This window comes from Anas platyrhynchos, chromosome W, assembly GCF_047663525.1.
Source record: "Anas platyrhynchos isolate ZD024472 breed Pekin duck chromosome W, IASCAAS_PekinDuck_T2T, whole genome shotgun sequence".
Lineage (NCBI taxonomy): Eukaryota > Metazoa > Chordata > Aves > Anseriformes > Anatidae > Anas > Anas platyrhynchos.
The window spans coordinates 9,691,909-9,711,054 of NC_092620.1; the positions used below are offsets into that span (position 1 = coordinate 9,691,909).

At 41.6% G+C, this 19,146-nt stretch overlaps 1 protein-coding gene and 1 long non-coding RNA gene across 2 annotated transcripts in view; both read left to right on the forward strand.

The window, feature by feature from the left end:
• LOC140000599 (uncharacterized) overlaps positions 1 to 17,925 on the forward strand; it is a 50,760-nt gene extending 32,835 nt beyond the window's left edge. Inside the window, exon 2 of the long non-coding RNA XR_011805653.1 lies at positions 14,325 to 17,925. This is a non-coding gene — a long non-coding RNA (uncharacterized lncRNA). The remainder of the gene's footprint in view (positions 1 to 14,324) is intronic.
• LOC101790838 (transcription factor BTF3) lies at positions 1,038 to 9,128 on the forward strand. The gene is made up of 6 exons (XM_005030901.6): positions 1,038 to 1,194; positions 1,472 to 1,540; positions 5,287 to 5,400; positions 5,608 to 5,809; positions 8,181 to 8,234; positions 8,752 to 9,128. The coding sequence occupies exons 2-6, from the start codon at positions 1,472 to 1,474 to the stop codon at positions 8,796 to 8,798; spliced, it is 486 nt and encodes a 161-aa protein (XP_005030958.2). The 5' UTR covers positions 1,038 to 1,194; the 3' UTR covers positions 8,799 to 9,128.
• Positions 17,926 to 19,146: the final 1,221 nt, after the last annotated feature.

Genomic DNA, 19,146 nt, shown 5'->3' on the forward strand with positions numbered 1-19,146 from the left:
CTGAAGAGAAAGGGTAACTGTCACATAGTCTGAATGTGCTCTGTACTACATCTAAATGTATGTTTGTTTGTTTTTTTTGTTTGTTTGTTTGCTTTTGTTTTTTGAAGTAAAAATAAATACTCCAAGAATCATGAAGGATTTCTGATGACGGCAGAAAAACACTCTAAGACAGGGTGACAAGTTACAAAAGGAAATGACAGGTGCTGATGATTAAGGAGGTATTGGGGAGGCATTGGGGAGGCAAGGACAATCCCCAGACATGGACTGTATATCTCGAAACAAGACACTGGAACTCATGATAAGGAAGCGGCAGACGGACACAGAAACAAATGTAAGGACTATAAATCTCAAAACTGGACATTGGAATTCATTATAAAGATACAACAAACGGAAGAATTAGCAACAACCAGCTCTCGCAATTAAGAAACGTGCCAACTCAGCAGATTCCTGACCAAAGGTGAAAAGTACACTGTGAGGAAGACTCGGGGTCTTCCTCCCAAAGACCCCTGCCCACGTCCCAAAGACCCCTGCCCACAATTCTTGGGAGGCTCTACGCAGGCGCAAGGTGCCAAAAGGCTAATTAGCATGAGAAGCGAGGGAAGGCGGGGATAGGTAATGCATATGTATAGGTGCTTGTAGAATATTGATAGATTGATTGTATAAATTCAAGACTGCTTTCCGCTTTGGGTATGCACGATAGGTGGAGAGATCCCCCGTGCATCCAGCGCTGCAATAAAGAATATACCACTTAAAGGAATTTCGGCTTCGATCTTTGAATCACTGAAAGCAAGAAAGGGGCTGAGAGGTACAGCCATGTGCTAGGGACCACTCATCGAGCCGGACGCAGGGAAGAATCGATCCCGTTCCAGGGGCCAGGGGCTTAGCCTCACACCCTCACTCGACCGTACAAATAAATCTTTTTGAGCTGCGGCATGCAGGAGTCTAAAGATCTCCGCAAGCATTTGCTACAGGGACGACACCACCTGACCAACCCCCAACTCCTCCTGTGGTGACGGTGACAGCTCTACCCGCCGCCGCAGAGGAGGAGATGACTGCACATGTGCTGTGCGACACGGAGTACCTCCCTTCCGGCCGCCATCTCGGTATCTGCCGCGGCTGCATTTAGCCCTGTGTTCCGGTTTGGGGGTTTTGTGTTTTTCCTCGTTTTGGTAGCGCTGTGCTCGTCCCGGGAAGGTACAAGGGAGGCCGTGGGGGTGGTTGGGAGGGTTCATTACGTGTCTGGGGATGGCGGCGGTGGCTGGGGGGGGAGGGAAGACGGTTATGGGCTGAGGTACTGTGCGCGAGCAGACTTTTATCTCACTCCTACCATGGCGGGGCTGGGGCGTTCTCCTGCTGGGGGTGTGTGGCTGCAGAGTCTATGATGCATACTTGCTTCACCACTGGGTTGCTGTGGCTTGTGGTGTTGGGTGCTTCCTGGCTTGTTTTATAGGCTTTCTTGTTGCTTCTGCAGATGAAAGAAACAATCATGAATCAAGAAAAGCTTGCCAAGCTCCAGGCTCAAGTGCGCATTGGTGGCAAGGTAGGAATCGCCTCCCCTCCCTGTCTCCTGGCCTGTGAGACTGCACGTCTCTGCCCACATGCAGGGCCTGGGACACGAGGTCCTGAAAGCTTGGGTGGGGAGCAGTCCTGAGGGTTATCAGCTCAACTTGACTGTAGGGGAAGCTGCCCTGCTTCAGTGATCTCTAGTAAGTTCAGTAGAAGCAGAATGTAGGAGCTGAACTTCCAGCTTTCTATGTTATAGCTGACTTGAAGCATATGTTCTCATATGGGCAGTTAGAAGGTACTTAAGGCTTAAAGTAGACCTTAGAGCAAGTGAGCTCAGGTATAGCTCTCATAATAAATTATAGAGGGTTATGTTCCAAATTCAAGTCATACATCCTTAAGTTGACCACGGCAGTTTTCTTGCCTTTTAGGACAGCTGAAATTTCTGTACTTGTCATGCTCTTATTATTATAGAATTAGGAAGTATAATGTGCTTGGAAGATCCTCTTATTTTATCATGACATTTGGATACACTTATAATCTGAAAAATAAATAAAGACTTTGAACATATGTATGCTAGCAAATGTTTAAGTTACGGTTTGAGTTTTTTAGCAAGGACTCATTAATAATAGTTTATATATTTGAGGAAATATATATGTGCTATTTTGGAATATGAACTATTCAACAAAACTATTACTGACAGTCTCAAGTAGCTTTAATTTCTGTGTTGAAGTTTTTGTCTTCAGCTGGAGACTTAGCTTTAAATCAGAGGAAAACTAGTTTTTAACTAGCTTGATGATTTTGCATGTTCTTTAAATGGGTTACTAGTTAACCAGAGAACTACTCTATTATATTGTTGATTATGTGTATGTTACTGACATGTATTCTAACACGTTTCTGTCATTGATCATGTAAGAGTATGCATTCAGGTTGCAGCTCTTACAACTCTGTGCTCAATATAGGTCTTCTAGAGACATTAAGTGATGCTTATAATATGCTGGTGATGCTGCCATTCAGCTTTGAAATTGGCCTGTGAAATACTTTGAATGTCTGAGCTTGATGGTTTTTTGTTTGTTGGTTTTATAGCTGGAAATGATTACTAGAATTCTTTGTGACAAAGTCACCGTATAAATGGAGATTGCCTCCTCCACGCTCAAAGTAATCAGCTAAGGGGGAAGAGTAATTTCTCCTTGTGTGGAAAGGCTGCACATTCTCTGCTGAAAAATTTTCATGACATTGCGAGGCTGCAGGTCTTACAAGCCAAATATTATATTTAGGTGGAGGGGTATTGCACTTATGTGTAATTTGAGATTTTTGTATAGGGTGTTGGTACAGCTAAACATGTCTTCTCTTCCAAACCTTCTTAGAAGACTGGCAAATGACTGGTCTGCTGTACCCACATTGTTCAGTATAGACGTAGAGGGGTGTGAACAGCATGTCTCAGCTTGATCAGGGTAGAATTTGCTTACTAAAATCCTGTGATCTTCAGAAGCTTGAATTTGCAGAGATGAAAGCAGCAGCTATTCACTTCAAATTAACTTGAGATTGTTTGAATCTTGATATCTGTATGTAATATAGGTAAAGGTGTGCGTGTGGGGGAAGAGGTATGTGTTCCTACATAGCCTTTGATTCAAGACAATTTGTAAGAACTTATTGAGAAGTCTTTTGTTCAGAGCAATTTAACATCATAGGCCTTGTATTGTTTGATTTGTGTGGTAGTCAAGGTACACGAATGAAGCTATTTCTTTCATTACTGTCAGGGAACAGGGAATCTACATCAAGCTTTCTAGACAAAAGACTAAATTTTTGTGTTGTAGTCTTCCACATTTTAGCTTAATTTGATCTAAAGACAAATTACAGAATCACAGAATGGTTGAGGTTGGTCCAACCCCCCTACCAAGCAGGGTCACTTAGTGTGTGTTGCACAGGATGACATCCAGGCAGGTTTTGAATATCTCCAGAGAAAGAGATTCCACAACCTGTGCCACTGCTCTGTGACCTGCACAGAAAAGTTCTTCCTGATGTTCAGATAGAACTTGCTGTGCTTCAGTTTGTGCCTGTTGCCTCTTGTCCTGTTGTTGGACACCACTGGAAAAAAAAAGAGTCTGGCCCCATCCTCTTGGTGCACCCTCCCTTCAGATATCTGCATATGTTGATAAGATCCCCTCTGTCTTCTCTTCTCCAAGCTAAATGGGCCTGGCTCTCTCAGCTTTTCCTCGTATGAGAGATGCTCCAGTCCCCTTATCATCTTCGTAGCCCTCCGCTGGGCTGACTTCAGGAGCTCCATGCCCCTCTTGTACTGGGGGCAGAACTGGACACAGTACTCCAGTTGAGGCCTCACCAGGGCTGAATAGTGGGGCAGGATCACCTCCTTTGACCTATTGGCAACATTCTTCCTAATGCACCCCGGGATACCGTTGGACTTCTTGACCACAAGGGCGCATTGATGACTCATGGCCAGCCTGCTGTCCACCAGGACTCACAGGCTCCTCTGCAGAGCTGCTCTGCAGCAGGTCAGCCCCCAGCCTGTACTAGTGCTTGGGGTTATTTCTTCCTAGGTGCAGGACCCTGAACTTGCCCTTGTTGAACTTCATGAGGTTCCTCTCAGCCCAACCTTCCAGCCTGTCAAGGTCCTTCTGAATGGCAGCACAGCCCTCTGGGCTATCAGTCACTCCTCCGAGTCTTGTGTCATCTGCAAACTTGCTGAGGGTATACTCTGTTCCACCATCCATGTTGTTGATGAATAAATTGAATGTCACTGAACACAGTATGTCAGACCCCTAGGGGACACTGTTAGCTACAGGCCTCCAACTGGACTCAGTGCCACTGATCATGACCCTCTGAGCTCTGCCCTCCAGCCAATTGTCAGTCCACCTCACTGACCACTCATCTATCCCACGCTTCCTGAGCTTGTCTGTGAGGACGTTATGGGAGACAGTGTCAAAAGCCATACTGAAATCAAGGTAGAGAACATCCACTGCTCTCCCCTTGTCCATCCAGCTAGTCATGTCATCATAGAAGGTTGGTCTTAGAAATTAAAGAAGACTGTCCTCAGTCTTTGGTTTTATGCCTATGATAACAGTTGAGGGAAAAGTTGCAATTTTTCTTTTCTAAGTACGATGCTGCAGAATTCCCATGAGAATTGTGGAATAAAGGTGTTGTCGACGGAAGGAAGACAGGGACACTCAATATGAGTGATCAGCAAGCTTCATTTTATTGCCCGAATAGCCTAACTTTTATAGTGAACTTAACAGGGGCGGACAGTGTTTCACACAAGATTATTGGTCAAAAGCACTCAGACAAACAGCTACAAAAAAACAACCCCACCTGCAAGAAAAGAACCCCCCTTGTGATTAGCAGTCACGTAGACCTTGTCCTTGAGGCCAGCTGCTGGTAACAATATTTTTCTGAGTTCCTTAATTGGGCGATGTGGGAGTCATTGCCGTGGGAGCTTCTCACAGTTACTCTGGTAGCTTGGTTTGCTCAGCTACAGCAGGCCATGAGATTTTTGCTGTTTCAAGAAATCCCTCAACATAAAGGTTCTCTAGTTCATTGCTTTCTAAAAACTTCACGCTTCTCAGGAGCATGCAAAGCTTGCCTTATAGGAAGGGAAAGACTGCTACAGTGTGGTTGGAAGGGTGGAGTGGTGTGTGCCATAACACAGAAATTGGACTTTGTATATTAAGTTGATTTGTAGATGACTGCAGAGAAGTTATGTGGCTCTGAGGATTAGAGTTTGTGAAGAACTACTTAAATACTAATTTTATTTTACTTTATGCAAAGGGTACTGCCCGCAGAAAGAAGAAGGTTGTCCACAGAACAGCTACAGGAGATGACAAGAAACTTCAGTTTTCTTTGAAGAAACTGGGAGTCAACAATATTTCTGGTATTGAAGAGGTAAATGCTTCAAAGGGGAAAATAATTTTCTATATAGAAATATAAAATGTATCAATATTAATTTTCTGGTAAGTAATATCTTAATCTGGTCTGTTTAAGTATATTAGTAAGTCTTTATTGAGCTCTAGGAACTTCAGCTAGTTTCCTGTTAAATTGAAAAATTATGCCAAACTGCTTGAAATGTATTGGATATTTTTTTTCTTTCAGGTAAATATGTTTACCAACCAAGGAACAGTCATTCACTTCAATAACCCTAAAGTTCAGGCATCTCTGTCTGCTAACACTTTCACTATTACTGGCCATGCTGAGACAAAGCAGCTGACAGAAATGCTTCCTAGTATCTTAAATCAGCTTGGAGCTGACAGTCTCTCCAGCCTGAGGAGATTGGCAGAAGCCCTACCCAAGCAATGTAAGTTGAAACTTGTCTGCTACCAGCATGAAATGCATTCGTAGGCTTACTTGTATAGCTGCAGTGAAATTCAGTGCATTCCTACTTTCTGCAAACGTATTTTAATGTGATTATAAAGAAATGGAACTCAGATCTTATTTATAGCTCAAATCCAACAAAGCATATAACAATAAAGCAGATGCACCTGTTTCTCAGTATATCCTGCAGTTGTTCTAGGTCTAGAAAGTTGTTGCTAGAGTTGATTTCATGGTAGTTTACTTCTTGATGTGGCTACCGTATTTAACTCTGGAAGAGTTAAGTTCTTAAAAGATATATTTTGAATATGTTTGTCTTTTCCACTTTGAATGGAAACTTGAGTGACTTGAGGACAGGCATCTTGGTAATGCTTTGCACCCTCACAAGTATGATGAAGGTATTTCTTGTGTGGGCTTTTTGATAGCTAAGAGGGAATTACACAGTTCTTATATGAAAACGTTATAATTTCTGTATGTGTGTAGGACAGTGTAGAGAACAGGACTGGTATGAACATTAAGCTGGATATGCCAACTTCCTATTCCATCCTTACATTAGTAAAAGAACAAACATTCAGGTTCTCTCTAGAATTGTGTGGGAAAAGTAGAGGAGAAACTTAAGTATGTAGTGTTTGGAAAAGGTGGTACTGCTATAGGTCAAGAATTGGGAGGAAAAAGGCTTGTAGACACTTGGGAACGTTCCTCATGTCCTGCAGGTAGGGTCTTCCCACTTTCTGTTCTCAAATACTTTGTTCCATACCTTGGAAGGAATGGACTTCTGAAACACAGAGAAAATGAAGAAGCTTATCAAGGTGTCCAGTTTTTGGTAGTAATGAACTTGATTGTTACACTTCTTTCTGTGCTTTGTTGCCAGCAAAGACAGCCTCTTTTTCCATTCCTAAAGTTGATGTTACTTCCCTCCTGTTAACTTCCTACTGAAAAAAAATCCCACTAGAAGTAGTTTTCAGGAGGTGGTAAACTGCTTCTTTCCCTGTGCAGCTCAGGTCCCTCCTTCCTAATGTCATCTCTGTAGCTTCTGTGTGATAGTAGCAGGGCTTGAAAGAAAGAAAACTTGAAGGATTAAAAATGATCCACTAAGATCTCTCTTCTCATAACAAAATGGGTATATATCTTCTCGTAACAAAATGGGATAAGCTAAATTGTGCAGTTTTAGTATTAGGGAAGCTTGTTTAAAGTGCTTCCTTTTGTATGACTTGGTAAATGGCTATTTTTTTCTACTTTGGGTGGATGTTGAAGTAGTTGTACAAAACTTTCCATTCAGCATTGTCTGCTAGATTTGGAAGCCTGACATCAAAAGAGTGAAGAATCTGAGATGACTATTTGTAGGTGCTAAAGGAAACTTAGTCTGGTTTTAGGGGTGAGAGAAAAATGCAGACAGTTTAGGAGGAAATAATATGGTACCAGCTTTCTGCTGTTAAAAACAAAGAGTTAGTGATGACCTCATCACAAGCCCTTTCAGACCAAAGTTTCTGCATTGATTTGGCCTAGTTCTCTGAAATCACTGTAACCTGATTTTTAGAAGTCAGGTATAAACCCATCTTTCCTCATGTTTTCCTTGAAAACTGGGAAGGATTAATTAGAATAGACTGAGATGATTGAAAATGTGGGACAGCTTAACCTAGGTAGTACTACTAAAAATAGCAGTAGTAGTAGTGGCACAGGCACCCAGGGACCTGAGTTAACTATTCCTAGCATTAGAGTGCCACGGTTTCACGGATACTAATTGGCCTGCTACATTGGACATGTTTAAGTCCCAGTATCTACAGTAAATGGGAATAGTGACTGAGTTTGCAGAGATGTGGACCAAAACACGTGGTTACCTCAATTGCTTAAGTGTAAAATTGTGCATCTAGTTTCATATTCCTCTGACTTTTCCAGGGAACAAGATGATCTTTAAGAGCCTTTAGTTATAGCTGTCTGCCTACAGCTTCAAAATTACACCTTAATTTTTCTTGAAGGCCAAGGATCATAAGGACTCATCTCTTTTCCTTATAAATTGTTGATGTTGTAAAATAAATAAGCTTTGAGAACCTCTGAGTAGTCAGAAGTTCATTTTCAGCTACAAAGTGCTCAATGGCTCAAGGTACAGGATAGTAACTAGCAAACTGTTTCTAGCATGCATCTTCGCATTTCCAGAGTTTGAGCATGATCAGTAACAAAGGGAATGTGAGCTTCCTAGGCTAGTTGTGTTTATTTAGCAGGGGAATTGTTTAGAGCATTGCAGCTTAACTCAGACTCTTAGCAAATGTTTTCCAAAAAACAAAACAAAACAAAGAACTTTGTAATCAAGATGCCTATGGTGAGCTTGAATAATGCTTTGAAACTACTTGCTCTTGCAGCTGTGGATGAGAAAGCACCACTTGCTACTGGTGAAGATGATGATGAAGTTCCAGGTAAGAACCAACATGAAATGGAGGTTAAGGAAGTGATTTTCTGAGAGAGAACATGTGTAGCATAAGGTTAGGCCAAGGACAGAAGGAGTATTGACTAGTCACTTCTCGTTACAGAATTTGAACGGGTTACGTATCTGTTTTCAGACACTGTGAGACTGGGTGAACCATTGGTTTGAGGTAGCATTTGTCCTGTGGAAGAGTAATAACTATGGCTAAGTTAATTATTTCATCTTCAATAAGAAGGCTGGGAAGAAACTGCCTTGTTAGTATCACTTTGCTTAGTTGTGGGTATAGTAAAGTTAAATGATAGTAGGTGGTTCATTATAATGCATAATTCTAAAACTTCTTGGCATAAAGAATGAACCCTGGAGCTCTTAAACATTATTTGATCTGTATTTTATAAGATGACTTCTTTTTTTAACCTTTTAAGTGCTTGATATGAGGTAGAACTTCAGGAAAAAAAAGTGTGGCAAAGCAGAAGCGGATCAAACTCTAATATCAATGTTTCTTTTTCTAGATCTTGTTGAAAACTTTGATGAAGCTTCAAAGAACGAGGCAAACTGAACCAAGTGTCACTCTGAATTAAGTTAAAACTTGAAAAAGCTATATGGAGCTGCTATTTTATATTGTGACTTATATTTGAATTTATTTCCTGATGAGTTCTCAAAACTTGTAATTGAAAACTCCTTGAACCTGCAGCTCTTCTTAGTTACTGTTTGTATACAATATTATTTTTGTGGCCTGATTGAATAAACCTATCCTTTGAAATATGTCAGATTGCTAATGAATCTCTGCCTAGATACAATTTTTGAGTAACTTGTATGCAGTCAAAACCCCATCTCTACTGAACTTTGGTATACAATTAAAAATATATTAAAGAAAAAAAAAAACTTTTTTTGATGTGGCTTTTTCTCAGGAAAGTGTGTGGGTGTGGGAAACGGCTGTAAATAATAAATCATAAAGGGTATTGCTTCTCTGCAGAAAAGCATCTTCATCGATGACCTTGATGAGGGAATAGTGTCTGCCCTCAGCAAGTACACCAATGACACAAAGCTGGGAGGAGGGGCTGACACGCCAGAAGGCTGCGCTGCCATTCAGCGAGACCTCGACAGGCTAGAGATGGGCAGGAAGAAACCAAATGAGGTTTAACAAGAGCAAGTGTAGAGTCCTGCACCTGGGAAGGAACAACCGCATGTATCAGTACAGGCTGGGGGACGACCTGGTGGAGGGGAGCTCTGAGGAGAAGGACCTGGGGGTCCTGGTGGATGACAGGCTGACCATGAGCCAGCAGTGTGCCCTCGTGGCCAAGAGGGCCAATGGGATCCTGGCGGGCATTAAAAGGAGTGTGGCCAGCAGGTCAAGAGAGGTAATCCTCCCCCTCTACTCTGCCCTGGTCAGGCCTCACCTGGAGTACTGTATCCAGTTCTGGGCTCCTGGGTACAAAAAAGACAGGGATCTCCTGGAAAGAGTTCAGCAGAGGGCCACAAAGATGATACAGGGCCTGGAGCATCTTCCTTATGAGGAAAGGCTGAGAGACCTGGGTCTGTTCAGCCTGGAGAAAAGAAGATTGAGAGGGGATCTCATCAATGTGTATAAATACCTGAGGTGTGGGAGACAGAGGGATTTGGCCAACCTCTTTTCAGTGGTTTGTGGGGAAAGGACAAGGGGCAATGGCCACAAGATAGAGCACAGGAAGTTCTGCACCACCATGCGAAAGAACTTCACGGTGAGGGTGACGGAGCACTGGAACAGGTTGCCCAGGGAGGTTGTGGGGTCTCCTTCTCTGGAGATATTCAAGGCCCATCTGGACGCCTATCTGGGCAGCCTGCTCTAAGGAACCTACTTTGGCAAGGGGGTTGGACCCGATGATCTTTCGAGGTCCCTTCCAACCCCTACAATTCTGTGATCCTCTGCAGCTTATTTATAATATTACTACTTTTAGTGATTTGCTTGATTTTATATATACAGTTTATGTACTGTATTATTTCGCTTTGAAAGCTATCTATGGTCCACGTCTATAATATCTGCTCTTAATCACTATTGGGGTGTAAACACCTGTGTGCTATATGACTTTCCAGCCTGCTACCACTAAGTAATCTTTACCTAAACTCAAAGTGGACTTCTGAGATTATGTGACTGCTGCTTCCTCCACGTTTGGTTTCAGCTCCCCGTAAAACTCTGCAAAACTGACATATCATTCTCCTTTAAACTCTTCTCTACAATGCGTATCAAAACAGATGGCCAAATCTTTTTATTATATCAGCGGATAGTGCACCCACTCCCCACCCATTCTACTTCAATGTTTCTTGCTTATTGTTTTATACTTAGTATTTAAAATGTTTGAAGTAGTAATTTTTTTATAAAACAAAGGTTCTGATCAAAGACTAAAGCAATCTAGGCAATATAATACACACCACAGATATAATCATTAACCAAATAGTTTATTTGCACTTTTAAAAGATCAGTCTATTTTGAAAAGATGTACTGAAACAATTCTGTAATGTTAATGACCCAAGTACAAGCCATTTTTTTTATTCTTATTGTAGCATAAAGCACAAAGATCTTTGTCAGTATCTTTAGCTGTTCAGCTCATACACAGCATACATAGTTTAAGCATGATTCCTTTTTATAAACGTTTTCCTTTCAGTTTAAAAATGTAAATAATTATTCCTCACTCTTGAACTTTATATGCAGATTGCTCAACACCAAAGTCATCCAAACAGTCAACTGTACTTAATTCTAGTTAAGACAGAAGTTTTTCCAAGAACTGACTGGGAGTGTCACAAACAGTATTTGTAAGCAGGGACAGAGAGGGTGTGACAGTTTGTGCAGAAGGGCATGCAAGAAGGGCAGCACATTCTGGCAGTAGGAGGGCTGCTGCCTGCTCTGCTCACCAGCAGGCTTGGGCTGCAGCCCTGATGGCCTCCTCAACCAACAGCAACGTATTAAACAACATTCTGTCAGGTTTGTGGCAGCAAGGAGGCACAGACATGGTGACCACTTGACAGAAAGCCACACCCTCTGCTTCCATTCCTCTGCAACCTGGTAGAACTAACACAACCACCCTGACAGAGCTCCTGGCAGTTCATGCAACCACCCAGCTCTCAGGCGTGCCTGAGGCTACTCCCTGAGATGGAGGACAACAGCAAGCACGCCTGTGGGAGTTGTAAGTCATAAGAGGATCCCCTGTCCATCCACTCAGCTTCCATTACTGAATAGATATGAGGCTCTGGTATGGTAGATGAGGGATGTGAGAAGATGGAAGAAGAGGCATCAAAACCAGTGCTGTGAAGAAACAGTGGCAAGTTGTAGTCATAGGTGACTCCCTTTCTGAAGGGAACAGAGGCTCCCATGTGCAGACCAAACCCTCTTCTCAGAGAAGATTGCTGCGTCCCCAGGGCTCAGATCAGGGATGTTACCAGGAAGCTTTCAAGCATAATACAGCCTCCAGACTATTACCTGCTTGTACTGGGTCTGGCTGGGATGGAGTTAACTTTCCCTGCAGCAGCCCATACAGTGCTGTGCTCTGCACCTGTAGCTAGAACAGCACTGGTATCACACCAGTGTTGTGTCTACTGCTGAGTGATACTGGCACAGTGATTAAGGAGGTATTGGGGAGGTATTGGGGAGGCAAGGACAATCCCCAGACATGGACTGTATATCTCGAAACAAGACACTGGAACTCATGATAAGGAAGCGGCAGACGGACACAGAAACAAACGTAAGGACTATAAATCTCAAAATTGGACATTGGAATTCATTATAAAGATACAACAAACGGAAGAATTGGCAACAACCAGCTCTCGCAATTAAGAAACGTGCCAATTCAGCAGATTCCTGACCAAAGGTGAAAAGTACACTGTGAGGAAGACTCGGGGTCTTCCTCCCAAAGACCCCTGCCCACGTCCCAAAGACCCCTGCCCACAATTCTTGGGAGGCTCTACGCAGGCGCAAGGTGCCAAAAGGCTAATTAGCATGAGAAGCGAGGGAAGGCGGGGATAGGTAATGCATATGTATAGGCGCTTGTAGAATATTGATAGATTGATTGTATAAATTCAAGACTGCTTTCCGCTTTGGGTATGCACGATAGGTGGAGAGATCCCCCGTGCATCCAGCGCTGCAATAAAGAATATACCACTTAAAGGAATTTCGGCTTCGATCTTTGAATCAATCTGGCACCCCAGATGGGACTACCTCTCTGCCGGTCCGCAGGACCCGCTGGGGACAGGACTCCCTAGGGTACCCCCGGGATTTCCCGGAGGGACTCCTCGACTCACCGGATCACTGCGGAGGCAGACAAGGACCCCATCATTGTAAGTGAGTATATTCTTTATTCTGGTTTGGTTTTCTGGTAGACCGGTCATCTGGGACTGTCCAGTAAGTCGGAAGGTGACTTCTGCAGGACAGTGTTTGGTATATACTTTGTGGTTAGTACCACAAGTATATCTGGGGACCCTGAGGTCCATCTGTATCTGGAACTGTCTGTAAGTCAGAAGGTGATCTTCTGCGAGGCAGTGTTTGGTATATACTTTGTGGTAAGCACCATAAGTATATTTGGGGACCTTAAGGAAAGAGCTCGCTTTAAGGTCCATCTGGAATTGTGTTGTTTATTTCGGTTTTCTGACTCATGGAGTATGGTATTTAACTCTGGTTATTGTTACTGTGATTTTGGCTATTTTTCTGGTGGTAATAGTAGGTTCGTGGCATTGTTATAAGAAAGATATCGTTATGGTGTTACACAGTTCGGTTTTCTGACTTATCGCATGTGGAATTTGACTCTGACTATTGTTATTGTGATTTTAGCAATATTGCTGGTAATAGTAGCTTTGTGACATCGCTACTGAAAGATATTGCGTGCCTGTAATTTTGTGAGTGATACGTTTTTGTGATACGCTTTTGTAAGTAACACGTGTATTCTGAAAGTGTAAACTGGAAAATGGGGGGGCGAGTAAGCAGTGAAATTCCTAAGAAAAGTGCGTTAGGATGTGTTTTGAGTCACTGGAAGGATATTGGAGGATCTGCCGGTGGAAGTGTGAACAGGAAAACATTGATAAAATATTGTTTGCTACAGTTAATGTTGGTTTTGAGAAGGAGAATAGGATGAAATGTTGTATACTGATGTTGTTTCAGCATCTTGGTGGGAAAAGGTACGGAATTAAGTTGGCCCCTGACTGAGCCTTTGATGTTGGCATTAGAGAAGTACAGGCTGGAGAAAGATAAAGGAAGTGTTAAAAGGGTTGTTGAAAGTGTTAAAGGTGTTTGAAGTTGAATGAGCAGGGAAAGAGGATGTAGGAATGTTAATAGTTCTGCCTCTGCTCTAGGCAGAGATCTTAAAATCATGGGTGTTAGCCCTTTGGGGCAAAGAGATCATGATGGGTCCGAGAGAGAGTTGTTATGGAAACAGAAAAGCAGTTAACTCTTAAAACAACCTGAGTTCATGTGCGAGCTCAGATTACCGATGGGACCGCTCAGGGAACTGTGAACAACTGCATTCCCCTGACCGACCCCACTGAGACCCTAATCATCCCTAAAATTATGAACGGCTAAGTAAATACTAAAATATGGATGAATTGGGAATTGAGAATATGCTTCCAACAAGGTCTAAAAGAAACCCCTATGGAATTTTTGGACCAACTCTGAAATGTAATGAAAATAAATAAATAAATAAATAAAACAAAACGGTTTGGACCTGGCTTCGGAGGACAAATTGACTAGCCTTTTTCTAGGGTAATCATTGGTCCCTGATTTCAACAGGAATAACGGGGACCTGGGGAATCTACCCTAGCGGATCCTCCACTGATTATAATGAAGATAGGGGAGGAATGGAAGTGAAATTTCTTATTGATATGGGGCAACGTATTCAGTTCTAAATCAAGCATTAATGCCTTTACGGAATGATTATGTTAATGTAAAAGGGTGTAACCGAAAAGGCTTATTTTTGTGAACCTTTAAAATACAAGTTGGGGAAATGTTATATATGGAGTGGTAATTCGTGTCGAGAAAATGGTTGATATTAACAAAGAAGGGTGATTCAGGAGACTCCATGCAGTCTGGGGTTTCTTGTTCTCCAGGTGGTTTCTTGTTCTCCAGCCGTTAAGGCATGGATGTTTCTGGGTGTTTGCTGTTGTTGTTACATTCAAAGTTGTTTGACTAATTAAACAGTTGTTTTGAAAAGAACTGCTGTGGAGAGAAGGGTATTAGAGGGGAGCCTGCTTTTAAAAAAAAAAAAAAAAAAAAAAAGCAACACTATGAAGTTACATCGGTACAGAAGCAGGAAAAAGAAGTGAAGAGGAACAGGCTGGCAGAATGGGGACTGTTAAGTTATGGAACTCAAAGGATTGTTTGTTACCTATCCTGATTGTATGTATGTATAGGCATACTCGGGTTATTATGTAAAGCAATGTTCTGTATACATGTATTTAGAACGTTTGATGTTTGTGTGTGCGTGTTGGTGGAGCGTAGACTCCCTGCACACCCAGCGCTGTTTACTTGCCTTTTATATACCTTTTAGAAATATTTGTTTTATAAATATTACAAAATTCAGACCTCATTTATAACAGGAAACAAATGGGGATACATAGGTTTTTATATCTACCTGGATCTCCAAAATCTCTATTAGGTTGAGATCTGTTAGAACAATTAGAAGCAGAAATTATCTTCGAAAAAAAGGAAAATGGAATTAAGGATAGGAGAAGAACAACTAATAAATGTGTTAAGCCTGGCACTAATACAAATCGACCCTAAAAGTGAAATACCCTTAGAGATCATAAATCAAGTATATCCAGGAGTTTGGGCCACTGAAGTCTCTGGAAGAGCTAAAAATGTGACCCCAATAATTATTAAATTAAAGCCAGGAGAGAAACCCGTTAAGGTTAAGTAATATCCTTTGAGGATAGAAGATAGGAAAGGAATTAAAGAGATAATTGATAAATTTTTACAGTATGGATTATTGATTGAATGTGAATCAGAATACAATACACCCATATTGCCAATTAAAAAGGCAGATGAAAAAGCTATAGGTTAGTTCAGGATTTGAGGGCCATAAGTAAAATCACTGAGGATATACATCCAGTAGTGGCAAACCCTTATACTTTGCTGACTAAATTAAAGAATAGTCAAGTCTGGTTTACCGTACTGGATTTAAAAGACGCCTTCTTCTGCCTAGGCTTAGCCACAGAAAGCCAAAACCTATTTGCCTTTGAATGGGAAAATCCCAATTCAGGCAGAAAGACACAGCTTACGTGGACATTACTACCTCAAGGATTCAAGAATAGCCCCACTATTTTTGGAAACCAATTAGCAAGGGAACTCGAAACATGGATGCCTCCGGACACTGAAGGTGCTTTGTTACAATATGTAGATGATCTCTTAATAGCTACCGAGACTAAAGGGAGCTGTATTCAATGGACTATAAGTTTTCTTAATTTTCTGGGTTTAAAATGGATATCAAGTCTCTTGACAGAAAGTCCAGCTGGCTCAACAAAGTGTGACCTATCTGGGATTTGAAATTTCGGGAGGACAACGAGAACTAGGAACTGAACATAAGGAAGTCATTTGCCGGACTCCAGAACCTCAAACGGTAAAGGAGCTACAAACCTTTTTAGGAATGACAGTGGAACTCTGGATCAACCCATAACCCATGATTGTATAGAAACAATGGAGACTGTGTATTCTAATCGACCCGATCTTAAGGAAGAACTTTTAGAAGATGCTGACGAATCTTGGTATACTGATGGAAGCAGGATACGCCATTACAACCACTCAACAGACTTTTTCAGGACAACCCCTAGAGGAAAAACGGAAGGAAAGTGGACGGGACCATACCAGGTATTACTGACAACACACACCGCCATTAAGATTAAGGAGCAAGCAGCTTGGATCCACGATTCAAGGGTGAAGAAGGCCCTGGCGAGGATATGGACCACCACTCCAATTGGACCAACAAAATTATGGTTTTCCAGATCCTAATGATTGCAGGGGTGTGGTTGTCAGATTCGGGGTGGGCAGTTTGGGATGAGAACTTACACCTGTCCCTGATACAAACAATTTCTCAAGTAATTAATAAGACAAACTGTTGGGTATGCACCCATCTGCCACAGCATGGGAATAAGGGTGTATCGTTAATCAGGATTCCCTTGCTTGCAAACTTACCTTGGACGAATTTGTGGGAAAACACATCTTGGGGTCAAAAATATGAAGAAGTTTTGGAACTAGAAGTTGGTAGCTTCGTGCCATTGGAATCTTACTATGTATGTGTACAAAGGTGTAACCCGCCTAAGGGTATGGGAAAACAGGATTGTATAAATACGGATACTACTTATGTGGGAAATCAGACATCTTGTAATTGAACAATTGATATTAGTACGACTAGCGGCTGGGCAAATTCAACCAGCTGGCCGGTTCCAGAAGGAAAAGGGTGGTATTGGCTATGCAATGATACAGCCCGTAAGGTCTTGCCCGAGAACTGGAAGGGAACTTGCACTCTTGGAGCAGTAGTCCCCAGTATGACAGTACATGATGTAGTGCCTCGAGGTTACTTGAGAAATCATATCTGGAGAATTAGACGAAAAATTAACAATCCATTGATAGAGAGACACACCGCTTTTCATAGTTTTGTTCGATGGTTTATCCCATGGTTAGGAGTGAATGAATTGGAAAAGGCAATAGTTAATATTTCTGCAATTATAGAGAAGTTAGAAAACAAAACTCTGGATGCTATAAAGGCTCAACAAGAAGAGATATCTAGTTTATCACAGGTAGTATTACAAAATCGGATGGCCCTAGACTTGTTACTGGCCGCTCAAGGGGGAGTCTGTACAGTAATAAATACAAGTTGTTGTATGTATGTAGATCAGAGTGGAAGGATCTCTACCGACCTGGAAGAAATATGGAAGCAGACAAGGGTCCTACATGAGATCAGTAAAGATGATCTTTCATGGAGTTTTAGTGAAATATGGAATAAGTTAACCGCCTGGTTGCCCAACTTCCAATGGTTGGAACAAGTGTTCATTGCTCTAATCACATTAGTAGTGTTAGGAATATTTGTGTGCATGTTGTTTAGATGCCTGCTTTGTTGTGTTACTGTAAATAATGAAAGTATCTGATGCAAAAGAATTTGCATGGGAAAAGAAAAGGGGGGATTGATTAAGGAGGTATTGGGGAGGTATTGGGGAGGCAAGGACAATCCCCAGACATGGACTGTATATCTCGAAACAAGACACTGGAACTCATGATAAGGAAGCGGCAGACGGACACAGAAACAAATGTAAGGACTATAAATCTCAAAATTGGACATTGGAATTCATTATAAAGATACAACAAACGGAAGAATTGGCAACAACCAGCTCTCGCAATTAAGAAACGTGCCAATTCAGCAGATTCCTGACCAAAGGTGAAAAGTACACTGTGAGGAAGACTCGGGGTCTTCCTCCCAAAGACCCCTGCCCACGTCCCAAAGACCCCTGCCCACAATTCTTGGGAGGCTCTACGCAGGCGCAAGGTGCCAAAAGGCTAATTAGCATGAGAAGCGAGGGAAGGCGGGGATAGGTAATGCATATGTATAGGCGCTTGTAGAATATTGATAGATTGATTGTATAAATTCAAGACTGCTTTCCGCTTTGGGTATGCACGATAGGTGGAGAGATCCCCCGTGCATCCAGCGCTGCAATAAAGAATATACCACTTAAAGGAATTTCGGCTTCGATCTTTGAATCAACAGTATCAGGACTCCCTCTAAACCCCCCAGGAGCCAGCAGGCTGGGGGTGGGCAAGAGGTGATGAAGGAACATCACCAGGGCAGCTGACCTAAACAAACCAAAGGGATATTCCATAACATATGATGTCACACTCAGCAATAAAAGGTAGAAAAAGGAAGGCGAGGGGAGGGGTGGGCTCTCGTGAAAATATCTGTCTTCCCAAACAACATCTACGCTCGTTGAGGCCCTGCTTCAAGGACGCGGTCACTTCACTTGTTAGTGTTAGGTCAGAGGTTGGACTCGATGATCTTGAGGTCTCTTCCAACCTAGACAATTCTGTGATTCTGTGAATGCATAGGTGAGTGAAATGCCCAGCTACTAATTGAGCTTTATTTACTCAAGATGAAGTTACTGGAAATACTTATGTAATATATAACAAACATATACAAACATCAATGTTTGAGATAACTGCAGGATGTTTTATAATCTACAGCAGTCATTTCATTGTAGAGCTTAACCTTTAAGATAAAAAGTTATTCTTTAGACCCTATATAGAAGCTTTATGCATCTATCATCCACATGAAAGAGCATTGAGGCAATTAGCATTCAGTTGCAACTTCTTTCCTTGACAAAATTTGAAATAAAAGATTTCCAATAGTGTTGCATTTAAAGCATTTTTTCCAGAAATATTTCAGTTGTTTGAATATGGATGCATTCTCTTCAAGGGAAGAATGTTTTTGCACCTTTACCTGTTAATACATTCAATATGAATAAAATGGGTGAAGCACAAGTCATTATTGTCCCACAGTAGAAGGTTAATTTAGAATAAGTTTATGTATTTCATATTAGGCACTGTCTTAAACTGATAATAATTAAGACATTTTTATAAGCATGTATTCTGAACAAAAAAGGTAAAAGAGTATTCACCTGAGATAAAGCTAGTATTTGAATATTTCTAAGTAGCAATGAGTTTCACTGGAGGAAATCCACTTGAAGTTTTAGAATATACATTTCACTATTATACAATATATGCAGTTTAAGTAATAACGATTGATGCTAACATAAAAACCCTAATAAAAATAAAATAAATGTGTATCAATATTGTTAGTTACAAAAATAATGCTACTTCATAACATTTAAAAATTAAAATGATTAAATTTTAAACCCATCCTTCTAAAGTGATATTTTAAGTACAAGCTCTAAGGAGCAATAAATTA